Source organism: Eumetopias jubatus, unplaced genomic scaffold (assembly GCF_037043125.1).
Source record: "Eumetopias jubatus isolate StellerSeaLion01/CBP00866 unplaced genomic scaffold, mEumJub1_p1.0 scaffold_6, whole genome shotgun sequence".
Taxonomy (NCBI): Eukaryota; Metazoa; Chordata; class Mammalia; order Carnivora; family Otariidae; genus Eumetopias; species Eumetopias jubatus.
The window spans coordinates 69,498,068-69,514,433 of record NW_028274812.1 but is presented as its reverse complement, the minus strand read 5'-3'; the positions used below and the strand labels follow the sequence as shown (position 1 = coordinate 69,514,433).

Below are 16,366 nucleotides of genomic sequence, written 5' to 3'. Positions count from 1 at the left end.
AGCCAGAGACCTAGGTGTAGAATGGCCATTTAATTTATTGCCCACACCAGGACCCTTTTGAGAGTAGAAGCGAGTGCTATTAATAACTGCAGTGAGATTACTTGGCAAATTGGGCCACATAATCACTGTGCCTAGAAGTCATTGACACCTCTCTAATCACCCCTTAGATCTAAATTCATTACCATGTCCTGTTGATTTTTATGTCTTCATAATCTCTCAAATTATTCATTTCTCTCCATTTCTACCATCGTTGTTACCTATCAGCTCTCACTGAGCAGTAGTCTTTGTGCTGGCATCTCTGCATCCATTCTTGCTCTTTCCAGCCTCTGGTTTGTCTCTTCTCAGTATTAAAGCCACAGACAGGACACTTTTTATTTTTTTAAATTTATTTTATTTTATTTTTTAGAGAGGGAAAGGATGGGAGGGCAGGGTGAAGGGAGAGGAAGAGAATCTTAAGCAGGCTTCCTGCTGAGTGCGGAGTCTAATGTGGGGCTCAGTCTCACAACCCTGAGATGATGACCTGAGCCGAAATTAAGAGTCAGATGCTTAACCTACTGAGCCAGCTAGGTGCCCCCAGACAGGACACATTTTAAAGCACAAGTCTGGACATCTCAGTATCAGAGAGTTACCCCACTCTTCACAATATGGTCCTAAACTGCTTTTCAGGCCTTGCCTTTAGCATTTACCTTTGTCCTAGGTGTCATAGCTCTTGTATGTCTCTGGCATTCTTTTGGTTCCTGGATGTACCATGAGCTCTGCCTTTGCATAGACTGTTTCCACTGCCTGGAAGGCTCCTCTCCAACTGCTAAAAACCAACCCATTTTCAGGTCTCAGCATAAACATCCTTTTCACAGGGGTATTAGTTTATTATCCCTGACTAGGTCAGATTTCTCTTTTGTGGCTTCATGTATACTTAAGTTTTTAAAATGATTAATGGGATTACTTGTTTAGTATCTTTTTCTTATCTCCATGTTATCTCTGTGTTACACGCTCTCTGGGCTAGAACTATCTTTTTTTGTTTTTTATTTTATTTTATTATGTTAATCACCATACATTACATCATTAGTTTTTGATGTAGTGTTCCATGATTCATTGTTTGCGTATAACACCCAGTGCGCCATTCAATACGTGCCCTCTTTAATACCCATCACCGGGCTAACCCATCCCCCCCACACCGCTCCCTCCCCTCTAGAACCCTCAGTTTGTTTCTCAGAGTCCATAGTCTCTCATGGCTTGTCTCCCCCCCCCCCGATTTCCCCCCCTTCATTTTTCCCTTCCTTACTATCTTTTTTTTTTTAACATATAATGTATTATTTGTTTCAGAGGTACAGGTCTGTTTAGTATCTATCTTTTCACTGAACTGTAAGCTTCATGGAGTAGGGACCATGTCTGTGGATCTTCACCATTTTATCAAGCACCTGGCTCAGAGCCTAGCACATGGCAGACAGTCAATAAATGATTGATGAGTGAGAGAAGGTAATCTAAAATGTGGACTGTATGGCATCATAAAGCACTTTAGGCCTCTTGAAAATGAAGATGGCTGTGTGTGTTTACTAACCTAAATCCCATCAGTCCAACTAGTATAAGATTGCTTCCTGAGATACTGGGGAAATTTTATACATATTTGAATCTTTTATGGGAGGGGTGTGATGTTTGAGATGTTGAACTCTCATTTGAATAAATGAGAGTTGTGTCATTAGATTGATGTGGTTATACATTATCTAATAAATATTCTGCCAAACATTTTCACTTTTTAATTGTGACCTATATTTGGTATTCTAATGGTAAGTGTTTACCATTTGGTTGAAACCTCATGTTTAATAGAAAAAATAGAATGTGAAAATTTAAGAGTATAAATTCTGGAAAGTATATTATGCGAAGGTTTATTTTAAAAGAAAACTTTTCTTTAAAAAGTTTATTTAAGTAATCTCTGTACCCAGTGTGGGGCTCAAACTCATGACTGCAAGATCAAGAGTCACATGTTCTTCTGACTGAGCCAGCTAGTACCCCTTAAAATAAAACTTTTGATAGCATTTTATCTAGTAAGGAGCTATACTAAGTATGCATTATAAGCTCTGTGGGTTAGAGCTATCTTTTAGGAGCTTACAGTTTAATAGTTTATAGGTTTAATAAGTATGACATACATTACACATACGTCCTTTGTCGAATATGAGTTTTTCGTTGGATAAATTTATTGGGAACATCTGCCGTTCTGTGGCTTGTCTATCACTCTTTATTGTGTCTTGTGAGGAATAGAAGTTTTAAATTAAATTTATTTTTATTTATTTATTTTTTTTGGTGGGCAGCAAAGCAAGGTTTATGGAGTGATAGTGAAGTGATAATACAAAGCTCCCGAGGAGGGAGGGGACCTGAGAGCGTTGCCCAGAAGTTTTTAATTTTAGTAATGTTTAGTTTGTCAGATTTTTTTCTTTTATGGTTAGTGCTTTTTATGTTCTTCTTTCCCCCAGTTGAAGGTATCTTCTAATTGTTTTTTGAGTTAAGATCTGTATTAGTTTCTAAGGCTGCTGTAACAAACTGCCACAAACTGGGTAGCTTAATAAATATTGTTATTTAAATTTATTGTTTTATAGTCCTGGAGGTTAGAAGTCCAAGATCAAGGTGTTAGCAGGATTGATTCCTTCTGGGAGCTATGTGGTGGAAGGATCTGTTCCAGGCCTCTTTCCTTGGCTTGTAAATGGTCACTTTCTTTCTGTGTCTCTTCCTATTGTCTTCCTTCTACACATATCTGTGTGTCCAAATTTCCCTTTTTTATAGGGATTCTAGTTATAGTGGATTAGGCCCCACCCTGGTGACCTCTCTCTAACTCAATTGCCTTTATAAAGACCCTGTCCTCAAATAAAGACACACTGAGATACTGGGAGGTAAGACTTCAACATACGAATTTGAGTGGGGTGTGGGGCACAATTTAGCTCATAAGAAGAGCTATTGTTTTAGGTTGTATGTGACTCATGTCCTCTTTTGTTTTATAAAAATCTCCCCTTATTCCTGAGTCTTTGAAGCTTTGGTGTTCTCTACACATTTAGTACTAATTAGGAATAAATTTATGGAGATTCAGGAAAGTTATGGAAGTTCAGGAAGATGGACTTAAAGTATTACAAAGAACTAAAATGAGCTATTTACGTTTTAGTATCGGGAAAACTGCCAGTTTTCTGAAACACTAATATAAAACCTTAAGACTTAGGCTTTTGTTGTTGTTAAACAATAAGTACATGCCATTCCCCTGAGAAAGAAGCACAACTCTATATTTCTCTTTATTTTTTGCATAGTATGTGCCACTTTAAGATGGCTGTTGATGCTTTGGTTTACTGTGGAATTGTATGTGAAACAGAAAACTGGGGTAGAGAGCTACATTGAACTCTATGATTAGTGTTGTCTGGCAATGTCTTACCTTTCCTTCTGTTTTAGTTGCGCTAGAGTGAGTGAGGGAAAGAAAATAATGTCACTTGTTCTAAAAGAAATGAATCTGTGGTTAGTTTGGGAGTTGTCTGCCTCTGGTGAGGGAAGTCTGGAAGACATGGCTAAGTGCTGGAATAGAATGGAGAGGTCCTCCAGACTTTGAGCGAAGCAAATGAAAGAGTTTCTTGTCTTGAAAACAGGCCCATTTAGTTGGAAGCTGGTAAGCATCACTCACGTCTTTATATGAAATAAAATTAGTTTTGCCAGTATGTGGGCCCTGAATTTTAAAGTGTTTTGCATGTGGTTAAAATCTGGGTTATTAAAAAGCAATTAACTTTTTATTGTTAATTTCTATTTCTTAATAGATTGTCAGAGTTCTCACATTTTCGCAATAATCACAAAACTGCAAGGACAGCAGATATAGTTAAAACAAAAGATCTTAAATCCAGATCTCCCCATTTGGATGATTGTTCAAAGACTGATCTCAGAGTGAAAAGTGATGTTTCTAAAGATGTACATCATAGCACTTCACTGCCAAATCCCGAAAAGGAAGGAAAATCACATTGTGAAAAAAAGAGCACTTTGTATTTGTCTCCATCTATCGAAAAACACTGTACCAATGGCATTTGGTCACGTTCCCATTATCAGGTTGGTGAGAGTATCTCAAATGAGGATAATAGAAGAGGAAGGAAAGATATTAGACATAGCCAATATAGCAGAGGAACCGATAGAATATGGAAAGACTTAAATACTAGTTGTGATGGTGAACCAAGGAACATAGAGGCTAGTCAAAGGCTACAAGGACGTCCTGAGAAATATGGTAAAGGTGAACCAAAGGCTGAAAGCAAAAATTCAAAGTTTAAAAGTAACACAGATTTGGATTATAAAAATGAACGTATTAGCTTTTCTTGGGAGAAAGAGACCTTTAGAGAAAGGTCATATACTCGAGTTGACTCTCAAAGTGACAAAAAACTAGAAAGATCACAAAATACAAATAGAAAAGAACTTAAGTCACAAGACAAAGAAGAAAGAAAAGCTGATCCAAAACCTAAGTCCATAGTAAAAGACCAGGATCATTGGAGAAGATATGAACGAGCATCACTTCCTCATTCCAAGAATGAAATAAAATCTTCTCATAATTCAAGTAAATACCATCTAGAAGAGAGAAGAGGAAGGGAAGATTGTAAAAGAGATAGAGGTGTAAGTAATCATAGTTTTCAAGAAGGAAGATGTCCATCCTTCCTCTCATCCAGTAGAACTCATAAACACATTGACTCCAAGGAAGTTGATGCTGTGCACCAATGGGAAAATACACCTTTAAAAGCAGAACGGCATAGAACTGAAGATAAGAGGAAAAGAGAACGAGAAAGCAAAGAAGAAAGTAGGCATATAAGAAATGAAAAAAGAACACCTCCAGAACATTTGCAGAAGACTAACAAAGAAACAAAGAAAACCACTACTGATCTAAAGAGACAGAATGAGCCAAAAAGTGATAAAGGTGAAGTCTCTAACAGTGTTGTTTCTCAAGGAGCAGATAATAAAGAGCTTGTAATTAAAGCTGACAGTGGTCCAAATGAAACAAAAAATAAAGACTTAAAGTTGAGTTTTATGGAAAAATTGAACTTAACTCTTTCTCCTGCTAAAAAGCAGCCTGTTTCTCAGGATAACCACCATAAAATAACCAATATCCCCAAATCCAGTGGCATATGTGATTTGGAGTGCTTGGTGCAGGCGACAACAGTGACCTGTGTTTCCTCTGTCAATGAACATACCACGGAGGAAACGGATTCAAAGATGTTGGAACCAAAGGTTGCTCTTGCAGCTGTAGCTGAAGTCAGGACCAGTAATCCAGAAAGGAAAATGGAGGAAGAAAGTAGTTTGTTAGTTAAATCTGTTGAGAATACTGTGGATTGTGATGTGCCCATTTGTCGTACAGAGACTTCCTTCTCAGCACCTGTGGAAATGGAGCAAACAGAATCCTTGTTTCCATCATCAACAGAAATAGAAGAAACCATTAATGATACCAGGACAGCAGTTCCTGTAGTAATGGACATATTACAAACAAATGTTTCTCAAAACTTTGGTTTGGAATTGGATACCAAAAAAAAAGATGATTTAAACCCTTGTGTTTCCGAAGGTATGGGAATGGAGGAAGCTTTTTCAGCAGAAGTAGCTAAATCCAATGACAGCATTTTGCAGCCTTCAGTTGAAGAAACTGGCATTTTGCCAGTAGTCCTTTCAGAAGATGGTAACCCCAAATTTGAACCTTCTCTTATAGATACACCACTGGATGAAAGTAAGTCTTGTCATTTGGAGCGTTGCTCACCTAAAGAGACACTAGAATCTTCACTTCAGACTGAGTTAATGGACAGCAGAATGGAAATCAGTGAAACAAACTCAGTATATAATGATGATGAGAATTCAGTTCTGAGCATTGACCTTAATCACCTGAAGCCTATTCCAGAAGCCATCAGTCCTCTGAATAGTCCAGTGAGACCTGTAGCAAAAGTTCTTAGATTGGAAAGCCCATCTCAAGTTCCATTATGTAATAACAGTCATAAAGGTAATGGTTTATATCATGTTCTATAACTTTTTGTGAGAATGCAGTATACATAAGCAAGAAGAATTAGTGCCTTTTCTTTTCTCTCTCTCTCTCTTTTTTTTAAAGATTTTATTTATTAGAGAGAAAGACAGCATAAGCGGGGGGAGTGGCAGGCAGAGGGAGAAGCAAGCTCCTTTCTGAGCAAGGAGCCTGATGTGGGACTCGATCCCAGGACCCTGGGATCATGACCTGAGCCGAAGGCAGACGCTTAACCGACTGAGCCACCTAGGTGTCCCAGTGCTTTTTCTTTTTTGATAACATAATTAACATATTATTCAGACCCCCGTTGTTAATTAGAAATGTACATTGAGCCTTTAATCTAAATTTAGATAATTCTTATTTTTACAAAAGGAGTGGTAGGACAGATTGTTTCAAATACTCTTTGCTTGTTTTCAGATTTTTGTTCAAAAGTCATCTTCAAATGGTGTAGAGTACGTAATGCTGCTAACATGAAGTAAAGATACCCAGAGAATTGGTTGATGGTTATTCCAATGACCAAACTACACCATCACTGAGTACCAACTGAGACCAGTAAAGACACGACATGATTAAGTATTAGGCATTAACATTCTACTAAAAAAAGCTATTAAAATAATGAATTGGGGGTTCCTGAGGGGCTTAGTCAAGTAAGCATCAGATTCTTGATCTCAGCTCAGGTCTTGATCTCAGGGTTGTGAGTTCAGGCCCTGCACTGGGCTCCACACTAAGCGTGGAGCCTACTTTAAAAAAAAAATGAATTGCCTCAGTATTTAACTTTTTATTATATTTAGTATGGAAATATCAAATGATTAAGACTCTAGTCATGTGACTATAATATACTTTTCTCTTCCACAGATATATTTCCACCAAATTCAGCTCAGTCTACCTCCAAGAGCAAGTCTGATCTCAATAAGGAAAATCAAAAGCCAGTTTGCAAATCTGACAAATTTACAGATGCAGACTCTCATAAGAACTCATCTTTAGATGAACTAGAAGAAGGAGAAATTATAAGTGACAGTGAAAAATCTAAACCACAAAAAAGTTCTGAAAAAAGTGCCATACCTAGAACTTCTGCTGAGGTGCAGAACACAAAAACTAGCCCAGGAAGTAGGAAAAGTACTATACATTTGGGTAAAGACAGTAGGAAAACATCTTCTATAAAAATCCATCAGACTAAAAGCAAATGGACTAAAAGACGAAGTGAATCTAGCAGATCTTCAAAAACAGAGAAGAAAGACAAGACAATGAGTACCTCCAGCCTGGAAAAAATAGTTCCGATTATTGCTGCACCCTCTTCTGTGCGAGAGATTATGCACATGTTACGAGTGATAAGAAAACATGTAAGGAAAAATTATATGAAATTTAAGGTAAAATTTTCATTAATACAATTTCATAGAATTATCGAGTCAGCAATTTTGAGTTTTACATCATTAATTAAACACCTTGACTTATCCAAAATCTCAAAGTCAATGACTACTTTACAGAATAATCTCTGTGATGTTATAGAATCCAAGCTTAAGCAAATTAAGAAGAATGGCATTGTGGATCGTTTATTTGAACAACAGCTACCAGATATGAAAAAAAAATTGTGGAAATTTGTAGATGAACAGCTGGATTATTTGTTTGCAAAGCTGAAGAAGATCTTAGTAAAGTTTTGTGATACCATAAACTTTGGTAGTGACAGTGATGAAGGAAAACGTGAAAAGATAAGTAAAGAAAAAGCACAATATTCAGATGGTCAGAAGGAGAATGTGGACTGCTCTAGTGAAGAAATGCTGAAAGAGAAATCCCCCAAATCAGAAGATTCTGTTAATTGTAAGTCTTTACTAGGATGTAAAAAATCTGAGGAAAAATATCAAGACCAAAATAATTTCAATATTAACACAGTAAAGCGTGACATTAAAAAAAGTAACACTTGCTTTGATAATATTAAGAACTCTCAATCTGAACAACACTCATTGGAACCAAACCGTCCCAGCACCCCAAAGCCAGGGAAAATTGAAGGCAATGCCATGGAGGATGCACAAACATCCCAGCATGCAGCTTTGAAGCCAGAACGCAGTTTTGAGATTCTTACTGAACAGCAAGCCTCAAGCCTTACTTTTAATTTAGTGAGTGATGCCCAGATGGGTGAAATATTTAAAAGTTTGTTACAGGGTTCTGATCTTTTGGATAATAGCGTTAATTGTAATGAAAAAAGTGAGTGGGAGTTAAAGACCCCAGAAAAACAGCTGCTGGAGAGTCTTAAGTGTGAATCTATACCAGCTTGTACAACTGACGAGCTAGTTTCAGGGGTGGTTTCTCCATGTCCTAAAATGATTAGTGATGATAATTGGTCATTATTATCATCCGAGAAAGGTCCTTCTCTGTCTTCAGGACTTTCGTTGCCAGTTCATCCTGATGTGTTGGATGAAAGTTGTATGTTTGAAGTGTCCACAAATATAGCTTTGAGTAAAGATAATGTATGTAGTTCAGAAAAGAGCAAGCCCTGCATTTCCTCCATACTTCTGGAAGATCTAGCAGTCTCTTTAACAGTGCCATCACCTCTGAAGTCAGATGGTCATCTCAGTTTCCTAAAGCCTGAAGTTTTGTCTAGTTCCACTCCCGAAGAAGTTATTAGTGCCCATTTTAGTGAGGATGCCTTACTTGAGGAAGAGGATGCATCTGAACAAGATATTCATTTAGCCCTGGAGTCTGATAATTCAAGCAGCAAATCAAGTTGTTCTTCATCATGGACAAGTCGGTCTGTTGCTCCAGGCTTTCAGTACCACCCCAACCTACCCATGCATGCTGTCATCATGGAAAAGTCCAATGATCATTTCATTGTGAAAATACGGCGTGCAGCACCATCCACCTCCCCTAGTCTTAAACAGAATACGGTGGCTGATGAGTCATTGGCATCTTTGCCTGGAGTGGAAAAGGAAGCTGATAAAGCAGCAGAGAAAGAATATGTTTCATGTCAGAATGGAGTTTTTAAACCTATGGAGGAATTAAATTCCAACAACAATGTTGATAGCAGTAAATCAGCTCATGAAGAACAGGACTGTATGATACAAACACAGGTTCCCGATATATATGAATTTCTTAAAGATGCTTCAGGTAAAGTGGGTCATAGTAATGAAGTGACTGATGAATGTTTCAAGTTGCATCAAGTATGGGAACCAAAAGTACCTGAAAGCATTGAAGAGTTGCCTCCAATGGAGGAAATTTCACATTCTGTCGAGGCTCATCTTCCAAACACATATATAGACCTCACAAAAGATCCAGTCACTGAGACCAAAAACTTGGGGGAATTCATAGAAGTAACAGTTTTAAATATTGATCAGTTGGGATGTTCTGAAGGCAATTTGGATCAGAGTGCTCAAATATTAGATAATATGCAGCCTGATACTGTAGATGCCTTTATTGATTTGACACAAGATGTTTCAAGTGAGAGTAAAAATGAAGGGAACTGTCCTGCTTTAGCTGTTGAACGCTTGGAGTGTCAGGTGATATGTGTAGATGAAGATAACTATAAGGAAGAAAAGGTGCAAATGGCCGACAGGCCTTTGAAAAGCATTGTTGAGGAAACCTATATCGATTTGACCTCAGAACCTCCCAGTTCATGCAGAGTAAAAAAGGATAATTTAAAGTCAGAGCCGACATCAAATTCTGATGGCTCAGTGTTGCTTGGGTCTTTGGATAATGCTCCTAAAAAGAGAAAAAACCTTTCTGATCTAAATCATTCTCATAAAAAACAGAGAAAGGAAACAGACTTAAGCAGTAGGGAAAAGACCAAGAAAATTACCCAAGATTCTGGTGAGAATGGCGAAGCTTACCAAAAGAAAGCCAGTAAGAAAAAGGACGCTGCAGTGACCAAAGACCCTTCATCGTCAAGCCCAGGGATTAAGGATCCATCAGCAGCATCTGCCACTTCTCCTATAAGCCTTTCTGCAAAGAATGTTATTAAAAAGAAGGGAGAAATTATAGTTTTATGGACAAGGTAAGAATCTTGAGACTTAAGTCACCAGGAAATTTTGACAGGCCAGACATCTGTTTTGTCATGTCATCCTAGTTTTATCCCATCCAAAATAAGGGAAGTGATGACTTACTTCAGAAGTGGCCAAAGTTGGTAGAAGATGCATTGTATAGTCCAGCTCTAGTATAGAATGATCTAGAGCAGTGGCTCTTAAGCAGGTATGTGCATTAGCACCATGGACGTAAGTTTTCACTTTTTTTTTTTTTTTAAGCAGGCTCTACACCCAGTTGGAGCTCAGTTCAGGGCTCGAATTCACAACAATGAGATCAAGACCTGAGCTGAGATCGAGAGTCGGTCGCTTAACCAACTGAGCCACCTGTTTTTTTTTTTTTTAACTTCACTCTTTCAATTAAAAATTCTTTGATTTGTAAGGAACTGGTATAACCACATTTTATTTTATTTTTTTAAAAAAGATTTTATCTATTTGTTTATTTGAAAGAGAGCGAGCATGAGTACGGGGATGAGCAGAGGGAGAGGGACAAGCAGACTCTGCATTGAGCGCAGAGCCGGATGCCGGGCTCAATCCCACGACCCCGAGACTATGATCAGAGCCGAAATCAAGCCAGATGCTCAAAATGCGGAACCACCCAGGTGCCCCAGTATAACCACATTTTATTTATTTATTTATTTTTTCAGATTTTATTTATTTGACAGAGCACAAGCAGTGGGAGTGGCAGGGAGAGGGAGAAGCAGGCTCCCGGCTGAGCAAGGAGCCCGAAGCAGGGCTCCATCCCAGGACCCTGGGATCATGATCTGAGCCAGAGGCATACACTTAGCCGACTGAGCAACCCATAACCACATTTTAGAAAGGAAGAATGACAAGTGGTGAAACAGGGCAGAAAGTGTGAGGATTTGTAATTTGTGTTTTCCCCTAAACTAGGAGTTTAGGGAAAAAAGTTTCATCAATAGGTTGTACTTTTGATTTTTATGTGAACTTTTTAAGAAATGCAGATTTAAAGACCCCATTTCAGACATAAATGTAAGCGCAGTTGTGAACCATTGGACTAGAGTTTCATTGTTCCCCAGACTTAACTAGCATGTATAATGAAGGAAGCTCAGTCATATTGAAATTGGTGACCATTTTTATTATTTAATAGTTTAATTTTATCGTATTTTATTTTATTTTTTAAAAAAGAGATTTATTGATTTTAACCAAAAGCACTAGCTACCATGGAATACCACCAGCCTCTAAAGTGCAGTTTGGGCACATGCACATTTGGGGAACAGCTGGTGTTGGGAACACCTGGAGTGCCTGGCTCCCTAGCCTATTGAGAGCCCCACATCCTCTCTCCCTTGTCACCTTGAGCTTAGTTCAAGTCTCCAGAAATTGTCCCTTTGCTTTTGCTCTTAACCTCGGGCCCCAGATGTGCTCAGAGGTCTGGGGGATCTCTGTAGCTACTGCCTGGTGACCAGTTTTGTTTAATACCACAGTCTTCCATGCCTTCATTCCAGGTAATTTACAGATAGCAGAATAGAATCTCAGAGAGTATAACAACACACACTGGTTCAGACCATGTAGAAAACCAGAGGTTTGGGAATGAGAAGAACTGGATTCCGTTTTACTTTTGGTTCTTCTGCTTATTAAGACTATGATCATGTGGGACACCTCAGGGGCTCAGTTGGTTAAGCGTCTGCCTTCGGCTCAGGTCATGATCCCAGAGTACTGGGATCCGAGTCCCACATCAGGCTCCTTGCTCAGTGGGGAGCCTGCTTCTCCCTCTGCCTGCAGCTCCCCCTGCTTGTGTTCCCTCTCCCTCTCTCTCTGACAGACAAACAAACAAATAAATAAATAAATAAAATATCTTAAAAAAATAAAAGACTATGATCGTGTTTGGGCCCTGATTTTAAAAGTACTCTACAATTAAAGGTAGAATTTAGAAAATTTTTAATTTTGTCATTAGAAAAATAAATTAGCTTGTAGAAAATTTTGGGCAATACCTGTGAGCTCAAAGATTAAAATCATCCATAATACTTCTCAGAGATAATCATTGTCCATATTTTGGTATATACATTTTTTTCTTTTTTCTGTGGGTTTTAATAAAAATGTCGCCTCCTATTGGTAGACATTAAGGCAGTGGAATTTTTGTTACCTTTTGGCTCTAATCTACAAAGGTTAAATAACATTTTTCTCTCTTCAGAAATGATGACCGGGAAATTTTATTGGAATGTCAAAAAAGAGGGCCATCTTTGAAAACATTTTCTTACTTAGCTGCCAAGTTGAATAAAAATCCGTATCAGGTAACTACCCAATTTTTACATCTCTATAGTTTTACAAGTGTTGCTACTATAGATTTAATTTTTATCATGTTTAAAATACATAGATATTTACTAGCTAACTTCTTTAACAGTATGGTTCTTTATGTAGGACTGTTAAAAACTTAGTAGGGGCACCTGGCTGGTTCAGTCAGTAGAGCATGTGACTTAATCTCCACGTTGTGAGTTTGAGCTTTGCTTTGGGCATAGAGATTACTTAAGGAAATAAAGAAAATAAAAATTTGGTGATTGTGGAAGAAGTTTGGAACAATCCTAATTTTTTTCATATTGTCTTACCATTTACCTAATTGATTTCAAGCTGTTTTGTAATGATGTTTGCTTGTTTAAGAAAGTTCAGTATTAAAAAATTAAACTCGTAATCACCTTTAGTATGAAGATACTTCATTTTTCCAAACATTACTTCATGTCTTTATTATTGAGGGCAACTTTCTCGTCTTTAGATATTTTATGAAAATATTCACAGATAAAAAAAATATTATTGAGATATTTGTAATTAACACTCATTTAAAATTTTTCAGGTCTCAGAAAGATTCCAGCAGTTAATGAAGCTCTTTGAAAAGTCAAAATGCAGGTAGTTAATGGTTCTGCTACAGGAGACTAGTAAAGTAAATGTTTGACACTGTTACTGTGCAGTTAATGGCCTGTTAGTCATTGAAGATATGAGTAGTGGGTGAGAGACATCCAGTTGAGTTCCTGCTTCAATCACAGGTTGGAGGCTGATTGCTCATGCAGGATTCTGAGGTCACCTCATCCACAGGGACATGCTCAGAGTGAAGCCTGCTGCAGTTCAGATCAGCATGGCATCTCTCCTCAACTCTTTCTTTTTAAGTATAATTGACATACCATATTATATTTCTCCTCAACCTTCTGATTGCTGATGAGTCTAAGGTGGAGGGGAAATGCATTTGATGATTAATAAAAAATCTTTTATAGATGAAGAAAAATAAAACATTCTTGAATAGCATATATTTCACAGGCAATGAAGTCTATAGTCTTTGTAATTTAATATTTTTCAAATTTTAATTAGTACTAAATACTTTTAAAATATAGAATATTCATCATTCATAAACATGAAATCTATTGTCATCTGAATAGATGGCATGATTTACTATGTTAATTTAAATTAATAATGTTCACAGACATGTTTCCTCAGCTTATTTAAGCCATTCCTATACAGGTTTATTAAGGCAATAATTATCAGCAGCGTTTTTTTTCTGTAAGACCTGAACCAGTTGCTTAAATATTTTGGATTTTTACATAAGGAAAATTATAAAGATATGTAACCTATCAGTATTTTTCAGTTTATTTATAATCATAATTATTTGCAGAACACCCAGTTTCAAATTAATTTCAAATTAAATTCAGTTCAAATTAAATCTGAATAGAAACTGTATTTGGACATAGGTCTTAATGTGCAGTGTCCTGAATATTTTTGAGTTTTAAATCTATTTCTGGACCCAATGTAAATTACTGTCTTGAGATAATCTGTTAATTTCAGTATCTTCTCTAAGCAACTCATTTGCTAATGAGATCTTAATATATTTAGCAGTTTACTGTGAAGTTAAAATCCTATTTACATAATTTGGAATGTAAGATTGAATAATGGAGAATTTAAATGGAAAAAGCTTATTCTTTAAGAACTTTTTGAATGGCCTGATTATTTTTCAGATTTATTGTGCTTTAAAATTTTCACTGCCTTTAAGAACTTCAGCTGAGTTTTTATTTTACCTGAATGTTACCTTAAAATGTGACTTCCATTCTCTTGTGAAGATAATATACATTCATGAAAGAACTCATTTGTATCTGGAAGTTATGCTTATTAGTTCCATTACAAATCTAAAATCTTAATGGTTTTGATACTTGAAATTTTATTTGCTTGCATGATAGCAAAAACAGTAGGTTATTTTATTCCTAGCTGTCTCTTAACTAATTTTTCCCATCCCAAGTACTATAGTCTCATTAAATTCTTGTCAGAATCAGAATATAGCAATAAAGTTACCAAACTAATTCTGTTAAAAGCTAGTTCTTTAACATTGATATCTGAATGAACTCATTTAAAGAACAACACCTGATAAAAGGGTCATATCAGAAAAATAGAATCATAACTTCAGCATTTTCTTACATTACAGATAAATTGCTGAACTCCTTGGAGTCTTAATTGATATTGCATACTACACAGAAGCTTGGAATTCCTCATGTTTTAGATGGGGAAGTAGAGGACAGTTTTATGGCATATTTGATTACATAAAAATCTACATTTGCTATTACTCGCTGACTCTTTGATCTCAAGTCAGCATGTTGAGCTTGTTCCAGTCATCAGTCTGATTTGCTCACTTATTACTGGTCAAGATATTTATTTTTAAACAGAACTTGTTATTAAGATAAAAACAACAACAAAATGGCATTGAAACTTTAGTTTTGATATTTCAAAGAAACGGCTTTCTTTTCTAGATTTTTCAAAATAATTTTGTAGCATTTTAAACAATTAGTTTGTTTCATCCATTTTTATTTGCTTTTCTAATTGCCTCTCATTTTGGTAAATTGTAAAATAATTTAAATAGTGTATATGTAAATATGTATAATTACAATGATGTAAAATACTTTGTGTGTGTGTATGTGTGTGTGTATACACACACATAAATGGCTTTGCCCAGCCAAGGACTTTTTTTTATATGTATAAAACTTTTTGTATAAAGTTTGCTTTCAATACCAGTAATGTATAAATAAAGCCATGTAAATTCTGTTATATTTTGATTAGAATGTTTCTTTTAGATAATGATTAAAAGAAAAAAAAAGGTAAAACTCCCAGGGGACACGGGAGCTGTTTTGAAGTGGTTCTTGGTGGGGGTGTGGCTGGCTGAATGTCTGTGAAGAGATTCATTAGAGAAAACCAGTTGCCTTTGCCTGCTTTCTCACAGCAGGTGCTAGTACAGTGAACCAGACCTCTGCTGCAGGTGTCCTCACAGATAAAATCTGGGCAGCACAAAAGCCTTTTTGGGTGAAGATTTGGGGAAAACAGGTAAGGATTGACTAGCTTGTGCATTATTTGTTCACTCCTCCCCCTCTAGACTCCTAGGACTGGTGGGTTGCAGTGTCGGCCCTAGACTCTAGGAAGTACCTTAGTTAATCACCATTTCTTCCATGGTGTCTGAAGAGGAAGCTCTGATCTGAAGGGTTACTTGGTAGATAACAAACTGAAGTAATTTACAGTGGTTTTTGTAGTGTTGGGGCTATCCACCGTAGGGTTTTATCTTCTTGCCTCTCTTTGAATCCCCAACATAGCCCAAAGGGCTGACCCTCAGCCTTTCCCCAGAGCATACTATCACTCAGAAGAGCCCACACTACTAGGAATGTGAGTTCATAGGCCAAAGTAAAGTGATAACTAAGAGATACCACTTGTTCAAAAGAAAACTCCATTACATAAGACCATTAGAATCTAAAATTAAGCCAATAAACATTAAAAGAAATAAAGGGAAGATTGTAGCAATGTGATATAAGAATAGGAAATAATGACCCAAGTAGAAATATAAAAACCATAGTGTTTAAAATAACATAAATGGAATAAAAAAAGAATAGATACAGCTGAAGAATAAATCAGTGAGTTGGAAAATTGAGAAACTCTCCCAGAAAGAAGCAAAGAAAAAAAAAAAGAAAAAAAAAACATGGATGCAGATTTAAGTGAGATGAAGGACAGAAGTTGATGGGCCAACATTCAAGTAACAAAAGGGGTCCAGGATAAGAAAAAAATTTGAAGATTGAAAGGGCCATAAAGTACCAAAGAAGAAGAAAGTACCCACATCTAGACACCTACTGAAATTTAAGAGTATTACAGATAATGAGAAAAAGAAAAAGTTTTTCTTGTAAAAAAAAATACAAGTTTTTCTTGTATAAAGAAAAAGAATCAGATTGACCTCAGGCTTTTCAAGAGCAATATTGGCTGTAAGAAAACCTTTTGAAGTATTGGACCTAAAGTTTTACATCCATTTAAGTTATGTTATTCAAATATGAGGGCTTAATGAAAACATTAAGATTTACCATTCAAAAGTCCACATGGTAAACATTTTTGGAGAAAATAG

The 16,366-nt window shown here is 36.6% G+C and overlaps 1 protein-coding gene across 3 annotated transcripts in view; it reads left to right on the top strand.

The window, feature by feature from the left end:
• CASP8AP2 (caspase 8 associated protein 2) overlaps positions 1–15,355 on the top strand; it is a 38,633-nt gene extending 23,278 nt beyond the window's left edge. Inside the window, exons 7-11 of one of the 3 annotated variants that reach the window (XM_088023914.1) lie at positions 3,783–5,980; positions 6,854–9,980; positions 12,155–12,254; positions 12,809–12,861; positions 15,209–15,355. In XM_088023914.1, the coding sequence (XP_087880040.1) occupies positions 3,783–5,980; positions 6,854–9,980; positions 12,155–12,254; positions 12,809–12,861; positions 15,209–15,218 (5,488 nt within the window). In that variant the 3' untranslated portion in view covers positions 15,219–15,355. Of the gene's footprint in view, positions 1–3,782; positions 5,981–6,853; positions 9,981–12,154; positions 12,255–12,808; positions 13,277–14,419; positions 15,015–15,208 lie in introns of those variants that run through there. The other 2 variants (XM_088023916.1, XM_088023915.1) reach the window with 2 other exon arrangements.
• Positions 15,356–16,366: the final 1,011 nt, after the last annotated feature.